Here is a 25,731-nt window from a genome sequence, read left to right as displayed (position 1 = left end):
CCATTTGAGACCTTCTACTCAATTTTTATCTTCCTAGGATTGCGTGTTGGCTAATTACCGTTTTGCCCTTTCTTTGTATTTTGACATAATCTTTAGGATCTTCACTAATCCTTCACTTAAATACTCACTTAATATTTTAAATATTTAACTTAGAAATGTGAAGTGTTACGGAGGACATTGTCCGGTCCACGCTTAATGATACTCTTAATAACTTAAGCCATCACTAATAACATGGTACGTGAATAACAAGAGCTGAACATGCATTAAGATGTTAATAAACATGTTAAAACTATTGAAATTTTGGTACAGAGGTAAAAAAAAAAAAAAAAAAAATTGGACTAAAGAAGGAATAATTTTTTATAACGATGGTGTAAAAGATGAATTATTCATCTCTATTTATGTTGAATAATGAAGTAAAATAAGGAAATAAATTATTAAATATAAAGAAATTAATTCTATCGAATTCTCTAGGATATTATAGATTATTTTCAAAATATGATTTTAATATCATACAATATTTTTTAGATATTCTAATATTTTTTAAGGATTCGGTGTTTGTCATTTTAAATGATGTAAGTTATGTCATATTAAAAGAAAGATAGACACAAGGAATGAAATTCATAGGAGAGAAAGTGGATAGTTTTTTTTTAATTTAAATTTTAAATATTTTTTTTATTTTGTGTCTATCTCTCTCTTAAAATAACATAAATCTATGTCATTTAAAATTACAAACATTTTTTTCTTTTTTTAATCTAATTCAATCTCACAATTGTAACAACTCACAATTATAATATTCTATAATGACCCCCTATTTTAAAACTCAATCCCACAAAACATCGAATCAAATGACAGTATTGAATAGCATCTAGAGAACTAGTTTAAAGTTAGGTTACTATTGATTCTATTTTATTAGTAAGTTATTGATAAGCCATTTATCAATATTATTATAAATATGGGAAAAAGTATCTAATGTTACCTTAGACAACTTTGTCTAATGTTCATCGAAACGACGTCGTTTTGGGGTTGAAAAATTAAAAAATTAGAATGATAAAGATTATTATAATCCTGAAATAAATTAAAATTACAAAAACACCATGATTTCTGCTCCAAAACGACATCGTTTCGATGAACATTAGATAAAGTTATCTAAAGTAACTTTAGAAAAAACAAACCCTACAAATATTTCCTGAGATTTATGATGTATCATTGACTTTTAGAAAGAAACAACCTCTGATATTGTTAAAGATAATTTGTATGACCTAGATTTGCTTTGATTAGTCAACCTTGTTTAGGTGATCCAGTCAAGATAATGGACTGTTTCTTGCATTAATCCTGTCAAACTCGAACAGTCTAATTAATTCAGATAATCCAGATCTTGCTTTTTTTTATAAAAAAAAATGGGTTTTGCTTTCGTATTGTTGCAGTAACCATTTTTTTTTCTGCAAAGCAAAATGACAACATAAATAATAATAAAAAAATTGTAACAAATACTCTATTCAATAATTATCTTTTGTCTGTAACTTTGCATAATAGTAAACTTTTTCCTGTAAAATGATTGTTATTTATCCCAAAAAATATATATATTGCCAAAATTATGTTTTTATTTCTTTGACTTAATTTTATTTTATTTGAAGAGTTTTTTTTCCCACTTTGTATAACATATTAACATGCTTCTCTTCCTTTTCTTCCCTTATGTACTGTCTAATAAACCGCTTTTAGTTATTTATTTAATAAAATATTTTAAAACTCCTTTTTGGACTCTTGTTATTAAAACTGTAATGTTAAATCATATAATTTTAAATATCACAAATAAATTATTGTATCAAAAATATAAAATATTTTTAATTTAATACTTTTTATTTTTAATCTTATCCAATTTTTTGATCCACGGTCAAATTGATCTAATTAAAAGCATATCTTTTTTAAAGTTCAAAGCTATTATTAAGTTAAAGTTAAGAAAATAAAAAATAAAGTTAAAAGTTATTTGATAATTTTATACTGTTATTCTTAGGGTTACGAAGGGAGGGAGATGAAATAATTTTATTTTATTTTTTGGTAAACAAGATAAAATAATTTATTATAGGGTAAATAATAAAATTTATAACTAAATTTTTTGAATAAGAGTAAGAACTCCTAAAAAAAACTGACATTCATCTTAAAAAAAGCTCCTCTAAGAGTTTTTAGCGTTTAACTTTTTTTCTTTATTATAAAAAAATTTCTTTTATGATTAGAGCTTTTGAAAAATTATATTTAACTAAATTTCTATTTATAAAAAAAATTAAAATAAAAGCTCCCGAACACGCACTAAATGAACATCAGATTCTAGTCATATAATTATGCTATAAAACCTTCTTGCACCTGAAAAACAAAATGCAACGAGATAAACAAAAATTGATATTTACTTATTTTATGAATTGAATATAAAAAAACTGTACTTTATTATCAACCTCACATTTAATGGGATTAATGTTGTTGTAGGAAATAATTTTATTTTTTACACAAACATAAAAATGCGTAAAACCCGTATAAAGAAAAGAAAGAGAAAAAACAAATATAAATCTCATACACTTTTATAAATGTGTAAAAAATAAAATTATCTCTTACAATATAAAATACGAATACCCATTTTTATTGTACTAAGTAAGCGTAGAAATAACCCATTCATACGTAGTCAAATGAGGTACCTCAGATGTTACAAATGGAATCCCCAACCAACCTTTTTTTTTTAGTCTGAATATAATAGATAAATAAGAAAATGGGCAAGACTATACCATGATATGAACAGTCCAACTAAGAAATTAATAAAAAGGTAAAGGGGCAAGACTATATATATATATCATACACAACATTCAACCGTAACAAAATTTGAAATTAACACTATTCCTACTTTTAACAAGGTAAATTGCATTTCTCGTTTGACAAAATTCGAGAGTGAAACACCGGAAGAATTCAGTTAACAATAGAAGGGGAAAAAAAAAGGAAAGAAAATGAAAAAAGTATTTCTATGATGACTAGATGCAAGGTCTTCGTCTTCAAGAGAGCTCCACTATCTATAATAAGATGCCAAAATATAAAGCATGACTGCCGATGAAGCGGTGATTATCAACTCCTGCAGATACCATAAAGGCCATCATATTGTCAACTAATTACAAGCAACATACAAGGACCAATGGCATAATACACCACTTTATCAAGATAAAACTGTTTTAGCCAGACAAAGTAATTAGCTGTGCTGTTTTAGTCAACAAAAAATAAAGCTAGTAATAAAAGTGATGTATGATCTTATTTCCAAGAGTTAACAATAACACCAATGCATGCCAGCAACTGTGTCATTGAACAAACAGCTTACAGCTATCACATTTTTTTTTTCTTTTTTGTGGTAAGCAAGAAACCAAGCTAGTTTTCATTTTTTTCACCTCCCAGTACACCTCAAAACTAAGTCAGTTGCATGACACATATGAAGTCAGATTAAATGTCAATTTTGGTCTTCCAAGGATTTTTGCGTAATGCCACTGGCCCTCCATTTATACACACATCAGATCAGTTTTCTAAAGATACACGCGACATCATGGTTTTTCAATTTCTTCACATTTTTGCTATCAAATCGGTCCTTAAAATGACATCAATTTGGTATTTGAAGGACAAAATTAATGCCACTAATTACTAATGAAGGACAGTTTTGATGTACTAAATTACTAATAAAAGTAATGCCGAAACAGTAACCAATTGGCTAAACAGAAAATAAGAACGAAACAAGAATTGCGAGAAAACACTTTTCTCTTTTCTTAATTTTATTTAACCAAAAAAGACCTCCTAACAATAGGGTTCTCCAAGCCTTGAATAAGCAAAATAAAAATAACAAAAAAGTAAAGAACTATAATCATGCGCAATCAAAGGAGATAACGCACAATCAACGCACACTCAAACGTAATATAAAAATAACAAAAAGAAAAATAATTAACAATTATTGAAAAGCTCTAAACTATGGAATAAATTATAGAAAAGTCCAATCCAAATCAGTCAGCTCGGGTGCATCAAAAAGGAGGACCAATAGTATATGTTTAGAGGACCAAAATGAATGTCTACTCTATAGTTAATAAAATACATAACATCATGGAGATTTTATATTGCAAAGGATGCGCTAATAGGAGAATTGCAACTGATCAAAAAGATTCAAGAAAACATCTGTTAGTACCTTCAATTGTTCAAGAGACAAAGTCCTGAAGGTTGCATCTTTGCTTTGAAAATTAATCTTATTATACATCCCAAATTCTTATGCACATTAAGAAACATAGGCAGTTAGCCAATGAAATAATGGTCCTAGTGCATAATATATTATGCTTGAATGGCAACCATTGCCTTCAAGTGTATTAAAAAATAACACTCGTGCAACCAAGATATAGGTTTAAATCATGAATCATGATCATAATCATTCATCTCTTTGCTGCATAGGGAAATCAGGAATAAAATGCATTTGACAAGAAAACAATGTAGAAGAAACTTCCAGAGTTCCAAAGGTAAATAAACTGCAGGACCTGCGTCATATTATTCACAAGGATTCTGGACAATTCTATCTTATATATGTTAAGCCAGGAAGGACTTCTCATTTATTTATACCTGACTGCTGTAAAGAAAAGCAGGAATATAACCACTTGCATACTCAAATATGTTCAAAACGAGAGTGTATGCCTGCAAGAAATGCACCAGAATGAAAATTAAATAATTCCGAGGAATATTAATATGTGATAATGATGATAAGGAAAAAAAAAAAACTTAAGGCGTGTTCGATTAAGATGAATATTGAGTGACAAATGAAATAGAATTTTCCATCAAAAACTAAAATTACAAAATATATATAGTTTGGGCACCATTGATCTCTATCTCCAATCTCTCCTAAAACCAATATCTTGCAAAGTTTGGTCCCAGTGGGAGTCCAACACAGTACCAAAACCAAATTTTGTAAATCAGCTACCACAAATTTCTTCTTTCAAAATAGTCTTCAAATAAGAGGTTCAACGAAGATTAAAAATTTAATTATGTGTGTGTACAACTTTTCAGAATACCATGATGAAAACAACTTGGGTTTGAACTTAAGTAAACTGAAAAAAAAAAGAATACGATAAGGTGAACTGATCCCTCTCTCCCTTCCTCCTTCTTACTTCTTTTCTTTTTCCTTTTTTTCAGAGAAAAAAAAAATTAGATATATTATATTATATCAGCTTCTTTGTTAATTGCAACCGAGGCTAAAAAATTGACAAAGTATTGATCTGTGCAAATTAACTGTCACGCCAAAAGATCTGATGAAACATCATACCAAAGATGAAAAAGCTACACATCCAAAAATCAAGGCCAGTGATCTGATCAGTCGTTTTCCCATGCGCAGTCCTTCTCCTGTATCCTCACCATCTTCCTGCAGCCAACAGCACCATGAGCTATCCAATTCTATTGATGATTCAACATAGTTCAAAAACAAAAGATTTTAAGATTTCTCTGAACATGCTGCCATAGAATATGAAACTCACATTATATATTGGGGTTACAGGAGATTCAAAGGATTTTAACTTCTCAAAAAGCCTATAAACAAAAGCAAAGGCTAAAAACTGCAAAGGTTTATATTCAGCATTGCGCTTGACAAGGATCCAAGCTGTCTGCAAACAGATGGTAAACAATTATGATTAAAAACTACAACATAAAACACAAGACCATTATGGTTTCTGTCTTTCCGAGCATTGATGTTTTCAAAATAAAATAAAATAAAATAAAATCACCCTCCATTTACTACTCACAAAGACAGCGGAAATTGCCAAGTTGATGCGTATATCATTTGTACTTGATTTGGTAAACCTGAAATTGCATTGAAGGACAAAATAGCATCAAAAGATTACATGTAGCTGTTAATAGAGTGATAGTGATAGGGGAAAAACAGTAATTTGAAGAAAACATAAAACACCACAAAATAAACACTAGAAATAAATGCCATCCATCCATGCAAGCAGGTTATTCAAATGGGATGAAAAGAAACTAATCTAAATACAAGTGATTCCCAACATCTCTACTTCACAAGGGAAAGACACCATCATCATCTCTAAGCAGTAATATAAGAGTTATTGAGACAGCTCTCAAGCAAATTCACACAGCAAAGCAGCTCCAGTCATGAGCTACCAAATCATCCAGACAGGAGAATGTCAACCTAGAGAAGTTAAATATTCAATAGCTCATTAAAGTAAGGATTATACTGTTGGTAGTTATTTTATTGAGCCAATGGTAGAAACAAGAATATACTGCAATAAAACTACAATGTCATGAATCATAAGAAGCAATATCAAACCTTGGCCCCCAAGGTATAATTGGCTGCTTGTCGGCATACTTGATGTCCTTTGAAACCTGCATTTAGTTTTGAAGTTGTACAAGATTGAGACACACACACAAAAAAAAAAAATACAATCAAATACTTGGAAAAAATAGGATGAAGGCACAATATGACATAAATGAAGTGGAGGAACAAACTTTTTTCACAAAATTATCTCCTATGGAGATAGTTGAATATTTTCCAATATTTAATACCCAATCATAACCCTTCATCATGTCATTCTGTCCAACCCAAAGCAGCCCAAAGAAAATAATGAAAAATATCAAGAATTCAAGATAATAATGCATTAACTCCTCCCAAATTCTTCATTGCCACAATGTATAGGCAGCTTATGTTCATTTTGAGCAGGAAAAAATAGTCAAAAGAGATGTTCAATAAAATTATAGCTACTTCATCAAAGGAACTCCGGTGAATATAGAATGCATCAAATACATCCAGAACTAAATTATCGAAGTAGCTTCAATCTCAAACACAAGTTAAACAAGAAGAATCTGTGTCGTCATGCCTTCAAGTTATGGGTGCAATTCCGAGTGTACAGGAAAAGAAAGATTCCCCTACTTTACCTTAAATGATCCAAAAGTCACACCCTTTTTCCGATTTGTCAATTGAGCCATCATGACTTTGTCATATGCCTTTTCCAGCTGGATTACACATTTAAAATGAACAAGGACCCATGTGTTAGTGCATTAAACTTGCAGGAAAATCATATATCGATATGGATTGTTAACAACCTCACAAATATAGGAATAATCAAAAGCATTATGTAGTAAAAGCCATTTCCATCACTTAGGGCGTGGCGTGCATATTATAATTTTGGTCAAGATGGTAAGCATGTGTGAGCTTTAAGTTGGTTGGGAGGGGTTAGCAGCAGAGACCTTAACTATATATATTGCTCAACTCATAATCTTACTTTCCAAACATGAATGTAATTAATCAACCTCACCCATTTGAAACTTGGAAAACTATCAGTAATGACATCAAAGATTGTCGCATATGTTTTTAGTGACCAAAACCTTATTCACCAAAAAAAGGAGGGAAAAGTTAACCTACTCTGGAAGCAGTTGCTTCATCGCCGTTCATCTCAGCCTCCTTCCTTTTTTTTGTATATGCTGCCTTGATCATGTCAAATCTCTCAATGGGGCTTACACCCAGAACCTATAAGATGATAGCGTAACAACTAAAACACAGAAATAGCCAATTCAACTTGAGTGACTTCAAATCTAAGATTATGAACTAAATAATACCTCATAAGGATTGAAATCATTGTCAGGATTAGAGTTTCCTGCTGCAGAAGCAGCTGCACAGATAATCTTTCTACCACTCCATGATGTTGTTTTGGGATACCTGAAAATTCAAACCATATTGCATTTTATTAACGGCAATAAATTTGCAAAAGGACCATAAAGAGGAGAAACACATCTTATAAGAAAAATAAGTGAATTTGCAAGAAAAAAAAAAAAAAATTAATTCAGAAAGAGAGAAATGAATAACCTGAGAGAGGTAGAAATTCTGGGACGGAAATTCTTGTGGGAGAAACTCGAATTGGGGCAGTGCAGTATGTTCGAGATTGTCAATGCCATTGAGCAGCTATGCTATCACTTCGACTAACGGTAATGGATGTCTGAATTTTGAGTTCAAGAGTTTTGTAGGGTTTTACTTTTATCTTCTTTGTAGAGTCTCAGCTATCAATAATTTTCCACCCAATCAGTATTGAAAAAAATGGCCATTAAAAATTAAATCAGCTTAATTTTTTTTAATTACATTTCTAATATTAAGCGTCATTTTAATGATTTTTTCAAAGTTTTTATCAATAAATTAAGGAAAAAATATTTGTCCCGCCACTGATAAAGTTATATTTTCATAATTTCATTTTTTTTTTGATTATATGAATTTATTAAAACATGTTCATTAATTCTTTTAATTTTCAAAATGCAATAATTTTAGAGTTATTGGATATAATTTTATCCGTTTATCTTATATGACTAGAGAAACAATAAACCCATAAATTAATCCTCAAATGTTAAGTATTACAAAATTAGTTTTTCAAACAAAAAAAATACTATTCCAAAGATGATACCATTTATTTACAATTTTTAATATTATTTTATTTTAAAAAATGTATATCCTACTGATAAAGTTATCTCCAACCATTTTAAAATTACGTCGTTTTAGAGATTGAGAGAATTAATTAAGGATGTTTTGATAAAATTTATATAAACAAATAATTTTTTTAAAACATCTTTTATTAATTCTCTTAACCCTCAAAATGATATAATTTTAAAGTTACTCGATATAACTTTATCTACTATGGCAGGAGAAACAATAAACCCTAATTGATTACATAAAAAAAATAACAAGACGATGAAAACATACTAAGTGCTTATTTGGGAGTTTTTTTTTAACTTATATTTTTCTTACAAGTAGAAATTAGGCCAAACAAGTTAAAGCTCTTATCATATAAATTTTTTTTTTATAATGAAAAAAAAGTCGAAAGTTAAAAGCTCCCCCTTTTTAAATTGTATCAGTTTTTTTTTGTTTTGAAATATGTGTTGTTGTTTTTTTAATGAATAGTTTTTAAGTAAATTTTAAGCTAAAAATTTTATGTAATCATCAAACAACTTATAGTTTTATTTTAAAGCAAATGAGAGAGGTGAGAGCATGTATTTGATCATTCTCAGTACCATTTTTGAGAGGATTTTAAATTTTTAATTCTGAAACTGCTTTGAACTCCGGATTAGTCCACAAAAATTCTATGAGATTAACGAAGGTATCATCTAAAAAAAAACAAAAAACAAATCTTTTCTTTTTAACTTGAACTTAAAAGTAATTTTTAACTATTTGATATATATATATATATATATATATATATATATATATATATATATATATATATATATATGGGCTTAACATTTCTGCAGCAGCCGTAGATAGTGTTATCTACAGCTGACACAGAAAAGTGGGCCCCACGGCTTTTTTTATAAAAAAAAAAAAAAACTCAGGATCCGTTGCCGTATCCTAAGATTCGGACGTGTATCCTTGCTTGCAGTAGGTACAGCAGCTGCAGAAATCATTTTGCCTATATATATATATATATATAAGGTTATGTTTATCTCATTTTACATATATAAAGTTATGTTTATCTCATTTTACATAAGAAAAACAATTTTTCTCAACACACAAAAAGAAATTGGATCACATCACTCTTTTTTCTCTCTTCTCTTATATGTGGGTCCCACTTATACTTTAATTTCTATAACATGAAATAACTTGTTTCCTACAATATAAGAAAAATATATCTCATATATATATATAGAGGTAGGATCCTTTGATAACGGTGTCAAATTTGAAATTTGATATCGGTCGTCTAAGAGTCGTTAGATAAAAAAAGATCAACGACTCTGATTTGTAAGCATGTGACATCATTGATTTTTTTTATCTAACGGTTCTCAGATGAGGTGTCAAACTTCAAATTTGACCCTGGTGACAAAGTATCCTACATCATATCTCTTTCTATATATCTATATCTATATATATATATATATATATATATCTATATGGCTTAGGATCATTTTACACCAGTGTAAGTTTCACTCTTAATCTTGTCCGCTAATCCCACTTATATCTAATGGTTCACATTTTTTAGTAATGTGAGTCATTGGATACAAGTGGATCAATGGTCAAGATTGAGTGTAAGACTTCTAACTCTTACACCGTTGTAAGAATATCCTTTACCTATATATAGGTAAAGTTGTATCATTTTAAGAGAGAGAAAGAGATAAATAAAGGAGAAGAGAGAGTTGACAAAAAAATAAAGATTTGGGTCTCACTTCTTTGCGAGAGTGAAAGAATATAAGTTGTGTCATTTAAAAGGATAAATATTTTTCTCATATATATATATATATAGGGGCAGGATCATCTTACACCGGTCTAAGAATAATAAATCTTACACCAAATCTTAATCATTGATTTTCTACATCTAACGGTTAAGATTTATTAGGTCTCACTCATTAATTAATTTTTAATTCCCAATAAATCCCAACCATTGGATGCACGAAAATCAACGGTTAAGATTTGGTGTAAGATTTATTATTCTTACACCGGTGTAAGTTGATCCTATCCCATATATATATGGGATTTTTTTTTACACCGGTGTAAGATTTGTCACATGCTTACAAATCAGAATCGTTGATTTTTTTTAATCTAACGGCTCTCATATGAGGTGTCAAACTTTTTTTTTTGACACCGGTGTCAAAGGATCCTGTCATATATATATATATATATATATATATATATATATATATATATATATATATATATATAGGCTCCAACCTTTTTACCTAAGTTACATCACAACCCGTTAGGCGATTACGGGTTAGCTTTGAAAGCCCAAACAAACACAGGCGTTGTTTCGAGGCAAGATTCATTGGCAAAAAAAAAGTATACAGACCTCGACTCAATTCATTATCAAGTTTGCGTGGCCTAATGGATAAGGCGCTCGCCTCCGGAGCGGGAGATTGTGGGTTCCGAGTCCCACCGTGGACGGAGTCTTTTGGTAGTTTGATAACTTGATTAACATTTACATACTTCACCTTTGCAAAATAAGATCACCATATGATACTTTTAAAATTGGAGCAAAATTGAAGAAATAAAATTCATTTAAAATTTTAGTGCATTAGATGTACTCATATTTTTTTTCCACAAGGAATTTTTTATCCAATGTGGCACAAATTTTATTTTGAAAAATGGTGAAATTTTTTCTAAATATGGGGGAAAATACTTAATTAGATACATATGATGCACCAAAAATTTGTTCAATCCTATCGTATTCAGATCAAGGGGTTTACATGGATTAAATTGAACTGAATTTTTTGAAAAATGATATGCATGTGTCGAATTGAACTGAATTTTTCGAAGAATGGTGTGCATAGGTCGAATTGAACTGAGTTTTTTGAAACACTGAAGCTAATTGGTTTAAATAGTTCAATTCAGTTTGAAAATGGTTCGGTTCGCCTTGAAATCGGTTCGGTTCAGTTCGAAAACGATTCGGGTCGAATCTATTCTGAAAAGAAAAATAAAATAAAAATTAAAAAAATAAAGTAATGAAACAATTAGTTTCGAAAACGATTTGATTCGATTATTGAACTGGTTTCTAAAAATCAGTTCGGTTCTTGAACTGATTCTTTAAAAATCAGTTTAATTCATCAACTGTTTTTTCAAAAAACAGTTATTTTAAATGCTTACACATCCACGAAATGATTGTTATTGCAATGATCCATAAGAATTACATAATTGAAGATTTAACTTGAAGTCAAATAGTGTCTTTGCTTCAAATGACAGTCAACGTAACTTGTGCCTTTATATGTCTTTACTGTCTAATTTCTCAAGCGTCTATTAAATTTTTTTTCCCATTCATCTTTATTTTGCCAATTTGCACAGCCAATATAGATTATCTAAGTTTTATACACAAACAAAAAGCTGAAACCAAGATTGACATATAAGAAAAATTAAGGACTGAGGCAGATATATAAATTATGCAATCTATCCCTATGGCTGCCCTGATTTGATGAAAACATTGTACCAAAATTCCATTTCATCACTGATCTGACTAGAACCATTATTGCCTATGGTTTCTCCTGAAGTATCACGAGAGACTGCACTGTAAAATCCTGATGGATTCATCCTTGAGGGTATACCATAATTGGCAATCATTACTTTGCCAGCATCCTCCTCTACTCCTGGTGGCATGGTCATTAGAGTCCCCGAACTATTTGCTTGTCCCTCTTGCAAGATATATGAGGAGCTATTGCCATTTTGCACCTCACTAATTTTCTTCATCCTCTTCTTCAAATGGGTATGCCAAAAATTCTTTATTTCGTTGTCTGTTCTTCCTGGTAATCTTGCAGCAATAGCAGACCATCTGAGCATCAAAGGGCTTCACTATAAGTAATTCATTTTCATCTTTTATTACTTGATCAAATTCAATCATATTTTATAATATATACTATACATATGATATCTCTTCTGCAAACAGTATGCTAGGAGTTACATGACATCTTTATGCTAGAACACACAAGAGTCAATATTATATTATATTATGTTATGTACTCACTCACCTATTTCCAAGAATTTCATGTAGCTTTAGGATGGTATCTTCTTCTTCCTTGCTGAATTTCCCTCGTTTAATATCTGGTCTCAAGTAATTTATCCAACGAAGCCTACAACTCTTGCCACACCTTAACAAACCTAAACAATCATATCATATAATCATATATTAGACAATTCATCTATCTAAAATAAAATAAATTAAAACATTTGTTCAGTCTTTGCAGCTGGTTTAATTATACAAAAAAAGAAAATGTTATTAGCTTGTATAGTCTTAGCCAGACCTAGTAATTAATGATTATACAAAGAAAAAGGAATATAATTTACACTGACCAGCTTGTTTAGGAAGCGCACGCCAGTTTTCATGGCCGTATCGTTGAATATGAGAAATCAATATATGATCTTCTTCAGCAGTCCATGGTCCCTTCTTCAATCCCATCTTCTCACAACAAGGAGTAGGTGCCATGGTCACTATTGCACTGAACAACACAATAATGTGTCACTATTCCTCTGTACTAACTTGGTGCCTCAAGTTCTAATTTCAAGGTAGCTTCAGCTTCTCTATTACTATATCCCTGAAAATATATATGCGGTTCAAACAAACAGCATGTTTTTCAAAAAAAGTACTTGATAGTGATACCATATTTCTTTTGTGGGTTTTCCAAATCCCTTTTTACTTGTCAAGAGCACGCACAGTTGAAATTGAATATATGGTGACCCCGATCACAAATTCATAATACATAGATGGGCCACCCGAAGAAACTGTTACCATAATTTTTATATGCAACAAAAACGACTTTTAATGGTTTTGTCACAAAGTACCATTGCTTTTAGACTCTTAATTGAGCTTCGAGGTTGCTTCTCTTCAAAACTTGGCTTACTGTAATCATAATTTGGATACAGAGGTCAAAAGTAGTCTGCGCCACGGACTCATTTGTGTCTTACTACTGTTCCTGCCGCCTCTTTCCATTATCCTCGTGAAGTGCTACCATGTTCAATCTTTAATAATTTCAGCTTTCAATTTATTAATTTTAGAAGAAAAAAAAATGGAGCCATATATTGTAATTACTTTTTATGGTATTGTTATGTCCGAGGTAGATGTCTAATGCAGATGATTCACGTTGGATCTAGTGTTTTCTCTTTTTCTTTTTCTTTTTTGAGTTAACCAACTCTAATTATCTCTTTGAGACGAGTTGGCTCCTTCCGGTATCCCCACGAGCTTCGACTAGATACCTATGAATTAAGTATTTTGGGAACAGCGAATCTCGACACACTATACAACGACCTTAGCCAAGGAGGAGTGTGTGCGTTGTGTGATTACATAAAAATAAGATTAAAAGAGATCAGTCATACCTGTGATTTTTAGCTCTTATTTATAGTGCTTACTTTTGAGCTTGTATCACTTGGACCTTCTGTGGACATAAGTTTCACTCAGGTCCATAACAGGTATCAAATTTCAATTAACTAATTTTAGAAAGATAAAAAATTTGTTACCCTCTATTAACCTGGTGCTTAAAGTATTTAATTCAGTTATATTTACTTTGATTTTAGAATTTGATTTCATATATATAGACCCACTCGTGATACATGTATATATTTGATCGGGAAGGAACATACCGAGACCACACTTTATGGTATTTGATAATAGTTTAGTTGATGTCAGGCAACTCGTAGATGGAGATGAGAGCATGTGTTCAGTCTTTCTCATTACGACTTTTGGAAAAGATTTAAAGTCTTAATTTCGAAATCCGCCCCGAATGAACTAGTCACGAAGTAATGAACTGATTGAAATATAAAAAAAAACATAAAAAAACAAATAAATTAGCAATTAGCAAAGGTAGATGAACGGCGAAACCGGGGCATAAATCTCACGCTATTAAATTGTACTGCAAAAGAGAGTTCCCATGAGAAAACTTTGATGTAAACAAAAAGTAACAACGGGCACTCCTTTTCTCTCTGTAAACAAAAATAAAAAACTTGTCCTGGGAAATAAATTATGAAAATCAAAACAAATTGTAACAAAATCACTTGTGGTAAGCAGAAAATTGATGAAAATATTTTCGATGCTACAAGATCACAAAATATTTCATACTCTTTTTATCAAATATAGTAAAAAGTAACATTTTTACACTATCCTTACCTTTATATTTATTTTCATTCACATCCCACATTTTTCTATTTTAGGCCAACGACCATGTGCTCGAGCACAGAAAATTCTCTCCAGTTTCACAAAGAAGCACATGGATGATGTGCCTTTTTTCCAAACCATGGAATTGAATAATGTGATAATTATGTTTGTCTTTCTAAACAAAAAAATGTTGTCCAATTAAAATTATATTTCAAAAATTAAAAAAAGAATTGTATTTTAGCACGGATGTCATGTCAAACTAATGAAAATGAATGGAAGTGGTTTTACAGATGGGAATGTTGATGCAATCTCTCTCCGTATCTTTTTAGGATCATAGCAGACAACTTCAGACCATCATAACAAAGGTTGACTCTGGTGTGCAAAAGCAGCAAAACATTCCCCTTCTTTACTTTGATGACTAATCCTTCAAACAGTATAAATACTTCATTAACAAAATAATTTATGCACATCCCAATTCCCAAAACAATGAACTTAACCCACAATTGCAAACCTCAAAAGCAATCACATTAATCAGTAAAAAATTTGCACCTGATTGAAAGTATAGTAGCACTAGGACAATCTGACATTTGCGCTGTGTTTCAACTTTTAACCGTTAAAAGTAATGAAATGTGAGATAATAGAATAAAATGTCATCACTTATTATTTTTTAAATTTTTATAATTTAAAAATAAAATAAAACATGAAAATTATTTTATTTCATTCTATCTAATATTTTCCAAAAAAAATTCTTAATCCAGGAGAAAAAAATATCATTATAAAATTATCTTATTATTTTATAGTTCTGTCTAAATAATAAAATTATAAATATTATTTTATTCCAGCATAAAATATCAAAATAATAATATGATAGTTTTATTTTATTACATCTCAGCTTGTTTCATTTCTTTTCATGTCATTCTATCCATTATTAAATACGTAAACATTGTTCACCAATATATATATATATATATATATATATATATATATATATATATATATATATATATGTGTGTGTGTGTAAACATTGTTGAAGATATGAAATAACTTATAATTTTTATTTGTTGACCAGAGGTGTGGGAAACTTCCTAGAAGTAGAATTTGGTGGAAGATAAAAAAAATGGGGTTAAAATATGTACATTCATGATTTCTGTCTGCCAAAATTATTTAAGAACCCCATCATGGAGCTTTTTTGGTACAGAACCTGATAGTACTTCGAACAACAATAAGGAATTAACGTTTCCAAGTTAAAAACTCCAACCTAAACCACCACATAGCACAGCTTCATCATCACCTGTTGTTAGTTGAAATATGATTGAGTTCAACTGAAAACTGACTACAGCAGGAAGAGAAATCATTGGTCCTGTCTACGTTTCCAGTTTTTCTTCTTCAGAATCCTCATATTTTGCCTCAATAAGCTCGGGAGAAACTGATGGCTCATGCCTTAGTAGTTGCTCTTGTTTCCATGGTTGTACAAGTTGTTCCCTTTCTTCTAGTAATGCAATTTTTGTATGGCACAAAGTTAAGGAGGTACTATCATTATTCATCTAAAACAACACAAGCCTATATAGGTTCATGCACATGTATACATGCTGTATCGTGTCACGTGTCTGCAATACTATATCAGTCACAATAAGTACTCTGTAGTCACAAGATACAAAGAAATCATATAATCATTCTATATTACGGAAAGGATATTCCCTTTGTCGTCCCTTGAGATTTGCACGGTCAATTTGATTTTGCAAATAGACCAAGCGTGTTGCAATTCTCTAGCAAGAACATATTCATAAAGTGAGGAAGGTCAGAAAGATAAGACACGTGCATTTACATATTGTAAAAAAAGGAATAAATATTAAAACCAAAATGATTCCAGATTACATGTAAGTAGAAGAATGTGTACCACACAATTAAGACTTTGGTAGGTAGAGCAAATGTTCAACTGAAATAAAGCTATTTAATGAATTTTGTTAAATGCTAAAGGCTATATTTGGAAGCAAGGTGGGATAATGTCATGAACCAACTATTCAAGAGCTTAATCTAACAGTTTTAGACTTGAAGTGTGGACAAATGGAAAGGTTCATTTTTTATTTTTTTATACACGGTTCATTAGTTTGTATATTTTTATATACTTAGTGATGGAGAGGGAAAACTAGAAAATGAAACCCTTAGCTTGGAACGTTTTTAGCAATGTAGTAGAATGGGGCCCAAACCCCTCCATGGTGTATGCAAGCCATTTTTTCACAATCAATGGAGTAGGGAACAAAATAATATAAAATAGAATAATAAAATTGATGCACCTATAGTAGGCTTAGAATCATGTGTTGCACATAATGCATACATGCGTCATTTTTAGGTTTTAGGCCCTTTTTAAGTTTCCATCGTAATTTTGAGTTTTTTGTTTCAACTGTGTTTTAGGGTTAATTGATACAATATAAAAGAGTGTTTAAGACTCAATCGTGGTGGGTGAATATTCTTTTATTCTGATAATCGAAATTGAAAACAGAGGATTTCTATTTTGGCGCAATTTTGGTGCATCAAAAATATACTTTTATTCTTATTTATTCTTTTATATCTGTCCTATAGAAGAGATAATTTGACATTTAAATAATTATTACAACTCCATCCCTCGTTTTCTTTTTTTTCTTTTTTTTGGTGCAACACTCGTACAATAAAAAATACTCCACAGTTCACTCTATTATGTACCATAACACTCTGCCTCACTTAACTCTTCCAGTTCCAGGCATAACAGAAAAAGAAAGCGAGAGCCAATGACATGCACAAAATGTCATTATGATAATCAATCAAGACAGATTTGAAAACCTATAATCAGAGTCAACTGCATGTGTGTTTTACTCACCAAACAGCCAAGCTTTCATATCATAACTCTTGCAGAAGAACAAAGAACAAAGAAAATACAATTATGATTACTCTAATAAAAGGATTGGCTACTGAATTTGGTGTACTGAAATCTGAGTCTTCAATTGCTAGAGTCCAGAAAATATATCTAAGCTAGTTATAGACCTGAAATTTTTGAACCAATAGGGGAAAAAGATATATGTTAACTAGGATAGAGTCAAGGATGCATACATGCTTTATTATATCCTCGTGAAGACTTTTAGCCTTTTCTTGAAGTTCCACCTGCCAAATACCAGTAAAAAAAACAGTTAGCATTTGTTATGATATATTTAAGCAAAAGCAATTCATATTTTCGAAGCTATCTTAAGAAATAATGAAAGATGGAAATAAATATAACCGTTGGATCAACATAATCGATCTAACGGTGAGATTGATTGGTAGTAACATGGTAGTAACATGGTAGTAACACAACTTGGTTGTTACAATATCCTTCCCCAAAGATAAAACACTAGTTATTTATTTATCAACAACTTACGACAGTTATTTTCTTGAGCAAGTGGGCTTTCACTTTTTGTCGCAAATCCTCACATTCTTGCTGTTAGCAAAACAACAAAGTTAATGCGTATTTTAGGAGAATGTATTTTAACATAATAGTCATATAATTTCCAATTGCTTTTCATTTGGGTTCTTCCGCCACCGACCCCAACTAGTTTGGAATAACGGTGTTATTAATGTTAATGTTGAGTCATATAATTTCCAATGTAATTATGCATTGGAAAAACTTAAAAGTATAATGTGCTTCCAACAAGATGTTCAAAGTTGATTCTAGGAAAATAATAGGATCATTGCGAGTCATTTACCTCTGTGAAGTCTTCATCAGATACCTCAGAAATGGGAATGGCTTTAGGCATGAAGGAAACTTGCAAGAGAATTCCATTAGACATTTCATCAAATACAACACCTAAAAATTAAACAAGAGAAATGATCAATCATTTAAGACACACAGTGCTACATTAAGAAATACAAAGTAACTAACAAAACTAGCAAATAAAAAGGAGAGGGCAAAGTACAAAATTTGTACGTAATTTATTACCTATAACTCTCAGGAGATGGTGAGACTTCCTTTCCCTATAATCATTGGAATCCACTTTGGCTCTGACGAAGGTTCCAACAACCTTATCCATAAAATTTTCAAGCTGTTTTGATAATTTTAGCACCAAACTTTGTTTTAGGTAGATAAGGTTTATATTATTGGGATTAATGGATGCAAAACAACTAGGTTTGATAAATAAATCTCCTTTTTTCAATAGAGGTTTTCCTATTAAGCTTGACAATCTCCTTTTGATACATGATGTATGATCATTGAGATGCTTATCTGTAGAATTGTTTTGATTATCATTTTTCTCCCCTGCTGAATCATACAATTTTTTGGCGAAGTGAAACTCCAACAGAGGGTATATCTGAGATTTTGATATAACTGTCTTTCTAAATATAGGAAACAACTTTTCATCAGGGAGGAACTTCCAATGGTATTTTGGGTGATGAAGGTTTTTCTCCTTAATGTATTCATATATAATAGATTTTACACCCCATTGCGTCAATGGTTCATTTTCATATTTCCCAATGGATGCAAGGAAGCTAATGAGAGGTTTTGATCCCCATCCAACAAACTCCTCTGAACTGGACCTCTTGCTTTTAGTCAGCTTATGCTTACTTGTATAATCTTCATTACTATCCCATGCCATTGAGTCATCTTGTTTTTCTTCTTCGCCTTCACTAAAATTTCTATGAAGCAGAAAATTTTTACCTTTTTTGTAGTTGGGTTGTGCATCAAAGACATCATCACCAGTCAATCCTTCTTTTACCTTAATAATTTCCCAATATTCCTTGAATAAACCTTCATATGTTTCCCTGTCATTCAAGCTTAACTTGTTCTGCAAAGAACAAACAAGTTTTAAAGGTAGATATGGATATAATCTCTCCTTAAATAAGTCGAATATATAAAGAACAGAGGTAAGTCTTATGACACCCAATCTGATTATATCAGTTTAGTTTTTTCTACCAAAATGAACTCTACTATTTTGGCTCTATATTCATATGTAGCACAAAGACCTGACCACACGCTTCTTTTCTTTTAACTGCAAGCATTAAACAGTCTATGCTTTCATCATATACAATCCAAAATGTTAGTGTTGCCCATTATTTTTACACTCAGAAATTGAAAATATCTTTAGCTTCCACAAAATAGAGAAAAATTATACTGATAACATCACCCAATGATGTTCTTTCTTTGCACCATTGTTGCTACTGGCATTTTTTGTTTTTTTCTTGCAATCTCTAAAAGGTATAACACCATGAATGAGTTGATAGTGCTACTATTATATATTCTTTGATGTAATGTTCCCTGTCAAAGTTAGTGCAGCAAGGGTATAATAAGTAAGAAAGCAATTATGGATTCAACATCATTTAGAGTAAATTTGGTAAATATTCTACAGTGCACTTTATCCCACCTACCCCTTCCGAGTCATGATCCAAATTTTGTTCAATAATCTCAACCAGCTCCAAACAGTCGCTGCATAAGCCTTTTACCCCTCTAACAACAGTAAATTCTGAGGAAGCAACGCACTTTGTGCATACAGCATTTGGACAGCCAAGGCAATAAAACTTTGGGGGTTTATTGCAGTCAGAGCAATAATGCCTACCTGAAAATATATAGAAAGCACATCATTATATTTACAACTTCATTCGCAGTTACGCATAAACATCATTTCACCACAGTTAATCACTTCCCATATCATATTTGTTAAAATGGTATGAGGGAGCCCAAAACTCTTTGCAAGTGATACTTCCACCAATAAGCTAAGAGACAAATCATAATAAGTGGGTTTGATATCATATCTCAACCCAAACCTTTAAGGCATTAAGTCTATGGGACTTTTCCACTTATATGGTCCTCACTTGACCTATTTATAGCCAAGTGGAACTTCCCACTCATACTTTAATTTCATTTCTAACATTGTCTCTTCAAGTGTGAGACCCAACACCATGCTTCCCTCAAGGGCAAACTTCAGCGGAAGCTTCTTCAAGTATTGGAGTTATACTAGCCTAACCTCTGCAGAGGCCTCTTTAGTCAAACCAACATTTCCAAATACTCGGCCTAGGCAGGGGAGCCCAAAACCCTTTACAAGGGATACTTCCCCCGACGGGCTAGGAGACAGACGATGATGGCTTGACACCACATCTGAACCCAAAATCTTAAGGAAGTGATTTTATGAGTCTTTTCTATTTATATGGTTCTCACTTAGGACATTTCTAACAGATGAGTGACTTCCCGCTCACACTTGAATTTCATTTCCATCTATATGGTGGAGCAAAAATATAAGTTCCAACACATGCAAAACGTTATTTTGGCATTTTATCACTTGACCTCAGGTATGGGATAGCATTTGCATATTACATATATAACCCGGAAAAAAAAAAAAAAAAAAAAAACTATAGTTGACGGCATATGCCAAATTTCTACCATATTGTTAAACAGAAATGCTGTGGTTGCAAATAATACATTGCATGCAGCTAGCAAGTAATTTATTATCAAAAAAATTAAATAGCTTACCACAAACCCAAGATTCTACACTGCCAAAAACAGAATCATCCTTGCCAACACAGTCCGGGTGATAAACTTTTCCACAATTCCTGAAATAACCACACATATTGATACAGATACCACACAAAGTAGACATTAAGAAGAAAGTAATCTGTTTTAGTGCCAAAGAAAAGAAAAGAAAAGAAAAAGACTCACTCATGGTCGCAAATAACCAGTTGTCCACCATCCTTGCATTCAAAACACCAGTCCTCGGGTTCTTGTTCTTGTTCTTGTTCTTGTACTTGTTCTTGTTCTTGGCAAGTCTTTCTCTTACCCTTTCCTCTGTCCTCCTCGGCCATTAAAAGGTGTGCAGTGAAAAAAACAGTGTCTCTCACAACTCACCAGTCTCAATGCTTGCTACTGCTTCCACTTACCAATAAATTATGCTTTTTATTTATTCGCTGCGTGAACTTGCAAGAAAATCTTCTTCTTTTTTTTTCAATTTTTACAAAATAAAACAACAGGGAAGTTTGATAGACCCAGGACTAAGGATTACGTCAGATCACCGTTCTGTTTCCAATTAGATACGTCACATATCAGAGTGATATTTGGTTTAGATTACTTTAAAATAATTAATTTTAGAATTTTTTTTTATTTAAGTGATAAATGAAATCGTTTTTAAATTACAAAACTATAATTTTAAATCTTATATTAGATATACATATAAGATTAAGATTATTTAATAAAAACTTCAAAATTTATTGTTTATAATTAATTTTAAAACCTAAAAATTTAACAAAACAATTAAGTTAACTGCTTAATGCTTATACATGCCCCTAACTTTTTAATAATAAAAAGGGACCATAAATCTTCTACCAAAAAAAAAAAAAAAAAAAAAGGAACCACAAATCCTTGTTTTTGTAATCTCCTAGATCGGAACGCCTGCGTACAATTGGATCGTAAATCCTTGTTTCTTTGTTGAAGCACGGATAAAGTTTTCGTTTTGGTTTTTATTGTCGGCAAGGAAAATTTCAAACATAATCTAATATCTCCGATGTCATAGTTATTTTATTTCTTATTTGTGTTCGACTTTGTTTTCTTTATTCTGAATTGAGTGTCATTTAATCATTTTTACAAGTTACCACCACGAAATATATCTGATATTCTTTCCACACGGAAAAAAAGTTAACACGTTTATGCATTAAAACATTAAAAAAATAAAAAAAAAACTCGATACGAAATAAGAATTAGTAAAACAAACAAATGAAATAGTAGATTATATTATTTATTGAATTGATGGGTGTTTCAATGGAATCTCGACCAAATTGACACAATTTTTTGAAATAAATTATTCAAATATCATATTTTAGGAAAAAATTAAAATGTTATATTTTAGGGAAATAAATTTTCTCATATGTTAATTAACATAATCATATTATATGAGAGTATCTTAACCATCAATAATCAAATCAACGGTGATGATTTTATAATTTTTCATTCTTATATTTTTTTCTCTCTATTTTATTATCACAATCCATTGTTAATTCAACCTACAAATTTAAGTTTGTAAGTGGAGATTTTTGGAAAAACTTCAAAAAATCACTGTAATTTTTAATTATGACCTTAGATTTTTAGTTTTTAGTTTTTTCATAATAATAATAATTTTCACCTTAAATTTTATAGAAATTTGTAGTTGTGAACATTATATATATTTTTAGGGCATTACTTTTTCTATGTTGCAGATGATAAGCAATAGTTTCTGTAGATACATCATACATGGGTCCATCATTTTTTTTCAAAAACAAAAAACAAAAATAAATGGCACAAATTTTGATCTATGAGCAAAAATTGTAATATATTTTTCTACAACAGTAGATAATGTTTTCCCATATTTTTATTATATAAATAATTATAATAATCCATGAAAGTGTAGTCATACATTATAATTATTTATATAATAAAAAATATATAATTTTCATAATTACAAATTTATATAAAACTTAAGGTGACAATTATTATTAATATGACAAAAATAAAACATAAATAGTACTCAAAATTAAAAAGGATAAAACATTTCTCAAGTTAAAAAAAAATATAAAAAAATTTCTACAGAGACAATACATGATGTAAGGTAATTGGTAATTTTTTTCTCTCTCCTTGGATCGTGGACCCATCCCAAAAAATTGTATCTGTAATAAATATTTTTGTTTTCTTGTAACTTGAAAAATGTTTTACCCATTAAAAATTGGTTCTATTAGTCTCGTATTCTTATAAAAAAAAGTTATCTCCCACTGACACATATTTTTTAGAATATGAAATCGTATCCTTAAAAGTATATTGTAGCAGATAAATTCTCTTTCCTGAAAAGTAACATTTCTCGTTTGGGTAGAGGAGAATTTTTTTTTTTTCAGAAATCTCAATTTTCAAAAATATGATTTTTATATTAAGTTTACGATAATATTCAAAAATTTAAAATTTAAAAAAAAAATCAATTTTTCGAGAATTCTAGAAAAAGTCACGTACCAAACGACGGGGTCATTTGTTAGAGAAGAAAAAAGATTTTACCAGGAAAATGGTAAGAAAGTCAGTTTGATGAAAAAATTTAAAAAAATGTATTTGATTGACCGAAATATTATCGAAAAATTTTATTTAAATTTGCAAAATTCATGTTCAAGAGGAACTTCACACATGTTTTCCCACTTCTCAAGTGGTATTTTGTAACAGTGAATTTCACCCAAAAATCAACACCAAAATCATTTCCTAATCTTCCTATTTACCTAATATATTTTTTTCAAAAACTTGAACCAAACATGATATTTTTCAATACTTCCCCACACTTCCATATCAAACCAAAAATAAAACTTGAAGCAGACACACCCTATAAAGATTTACATGAGTTTTAAGGACAATCACCCAACCTAGCCCGTCGCTTCTCCACTAACGGTAGCGCAACTTTAGTGAGCTATACACACGTGAGCAAAGGGGACCAAGAACAAAGCTCAAGAAGCAATGCATGATCTGAAGCAAAAAATGGGGACCCAAAGTTGTCAGTAGTTGAAAGGAATAGGAGACAACACATTGTAAATTGATCGTAATCTCTCTGATATAAATCACATGGGCCTCCAACCAACATAGCCTTAATAAAATTCACGGGCTTAGCAAAACAAAAAGCTTTCGAGCTGTAGCTTTTCTCATCAAATATGTATTCGGTGCATTGAGCTTGTCCGTTAACTTTTTTTCTTTTTTTTTTCCATACGCTCGAATTCCATGCTTGTTTATATTGTTATGCACGAAGAAATGATAATAATAACTAGTATTATAAGATATAAAATTATTCATAAAGCCCTGAATGATTTTACATCTATCAATAATAGCATGCTTGGATTAAGTGAAGTAAACTTTTATTTTTATTTTTACTGATTGATCATGAAACTGTTTGATATTTAAATTGAATTACATTTAAATTGCTTTAATTATTATACTTGAGTCCACCATTTTCCTTCACACACATAGTTTTAGATCTCGTTTGTAATAAAAAAAATACTATACTAATACATAAAATTGATAATTTTCTAATAATAACAAAAAATTTAGATGGAATATTTTTTTAGACAAAGAACAAATATAATATTTGAACTGAAATAGGAGAAATAAAACTTTGGTCAATTATCTTGTGGGAGACCCTTAAACTAATTAAGTTATGAAATTTCTTTTGTCTCCTACTCAGATAAAAAAAACAATTCATTAAGTTACCATCGTAACTTCGAATGTTTGACACCTTTTTTTTAAAGTTATAAGTTACTTTTAAAATTAAAAGTTGATTGGTAATTATATAAAATCATTCAGGTGATTTTGAAAGAGAAAATAAAATAATTTATTATTAGAATGAATTATTAGGGTAAAGTATAAAATTTTTAAATACAAATTTAAAATAAGAGTAAGACTGTAAAATAAATATGAGAAGTTAAAAAAACTGACATACATTTTAAAAAAAAAACTCAGAGCTTTTAACTTTTTACTTCATTATAAAAAAATAATCTTTTTATAATAAGATTTTTTATAAAAAACATGTTTAGTTAATCTTCTGCTTTTAAGGATAAGAGAAAGGAAAAATAAGAAATGCCCAAAAGGCAATTAAAAAACTTTATTTTTTTATTTTATTTTTTGTAAACATTAAAAAACCTTATTGTTTACACTTATGTAGACCAAGAACCCTGGGGTTTCAATTATTTTATTTTATTTTAATTCTAATTCTAAACATAAAATACAATATTTTTTAATCAATATACAATTTGAATTACAAAAAGTAACTAGAATATATTTATACTCCAAAAATAATCAAAATCCTAATTAAATTATGATTAATTATCATTAAATAGTCAAATAACAGTTTACTGAAAATAAATAACATGGGAATAAAATTTATAAACATAATAAAAGATTCAAAATCTCTAAATAACATAATTATCACGAAATTTTAAATCATCTAAATAATATCTAAAGATAAAATAAGATCCCAAGACTAAAACGATTAAAGATAAGATAAATGAAGTAAAATATCATGATTCTAAAACTAGGTCAATTATATATTACCCCGATCAACTCATTCGTTGGCATATACGAACCTAGGGAAGGGTTAGGGTTGGTCACGGCCACTTCTTACATTTTGTATTTTTTTGATCTATATATATATAT

General features: G+C 30.3%; 3 protein-coding genes and 1 non-coding gene across 4 annotated transcripts; 1 reads left to right on the top strand and 3 right to left on the bottom strand.

The window, feature by feature from the left end:
- Nucleotides 1-2,819: 2,819 nt before the first annotated feature.
- LOC133286962 (protein CHLOROPLAST J-LIKE DOMAIN 1, chloroplastic) lies at nucleotides 2,820-8,003 on the bottom strand. Its single transcript, XM_061484501.1, has 10 exons — nucleotides 7,862-8,003; nucleotides 7,615-7,714; nucleotides 7,421-7,525; nucleotides 6,934-7,011; nucleotides 6,329-6,384; nucleotides 5,787-5,844; nucleotides 5,523-5,648; nucleotides 5,315-5,410; nucleotides 4,618-4,689; nucleotides 2,820-3,109 (listed from the first exon to the last, which is right to left on the bottom strand). Exons 1-10 carry the CDS (start codon nucleotides 7,948-7,950, stop codon nucleotides 3,047-3,049), a joined length of 843 nt encoding a protein of 280 aa, XP_061340485.1. The 5' UTR covers nucleotides 7,951-8,003; the 3' UTR covers nucleotides 2,820-3,046.
- Nucleotides 8,004-10,838: 2,835 nt separating this feature from the next.
- TRNAR-CCG (transfer RNA arginine (anticodon CCG)) lies at nucleotides 10,839-10,912 on the top strand. The gene has a single exon. It is a non-coding gene; the product is annotated as a tRNA-Arg (tRNA).
- Nucleotides 10,913-11,914: 1,002 nt separating this feature from the next.
- LOC133286925 (transcription factor MYB4-like) lies at nucleotides 11,915-12,938 on the bottom strand. The gene is made up of 3 exons (XM_061484430.1): nucleotides 12,806-12,938; nucleotides 12,484-12,613; nucleotides 11,915-12,287 (listed from the first exon to the last, which is right to left on the bottom strand). The coding sequence occupies exons 1-3, from the start codon at nucleotides 12,936-12,938 to the stop codon at nucleotides 11,915-11,917; spliced, it is 636 nt and encodes a 211-aa protein (XP_061340414.1).
- Nucleotides 12,939-15,669: 2,731 nt separating this feature from the next.
- On the bottom strand, nucleotides 15,670-21,426 carry LOC133286924 (zinc finger CCCH domain-containing protein 19). Its single transcript, XM_061484429.1, has 9 exons — nucleotides 21,253-21,426; nucleotides 21,067-21,146; nucleotides 19,968-20,155; nucleotides 18,547-19,387; nucleotides 18,314-18,414; nucleotides 17,989-18,048; nucleotides 17,685-17,735; nucleotides 16,296-16,366; nucleotides 15,670-16,106 (listed from the first exon to the last, which is right to left on the bottom strand). Exons 1-9 carry the CDS (start codon nucleotides 21,393-21,395, stop codon nucleotides 15,965-15,967), a joined length of 1,677 nt encoding a protein of 558 aa, XP_061340413.1. The 5' UTR covers nucleotides 21,396-21,426; the 3' UTR covers nucleotides 15,670-15,964.
- Between the last annotated feature and the right edge of the window lie 4,305 nt (nucleotides 21,427-25,731).

The sequence above is a fragment of the Gastrolobium bilobum genome, unplaced genomic scaffold, assembly GCF_033153095.1.
Source record: "Gastrolobium bilobum isolate Gb01-03AN ecotype WA unplaced genomic scaffold, APGP_CSIRO_Gbil_v1 utg3810, whole genome shotgun sequence".
Taxonomy (NCBI): domain Eukaryota; kingdom Viridiplantae; phylum Streptophyta; class Magnoliopsida; order Fabales; family Fabaceae; genus Gastrolobium; species Gastrolobium bilobum.
This window is presented reverse-complemented; position numbering and strand designations above follow the sequence as displayed.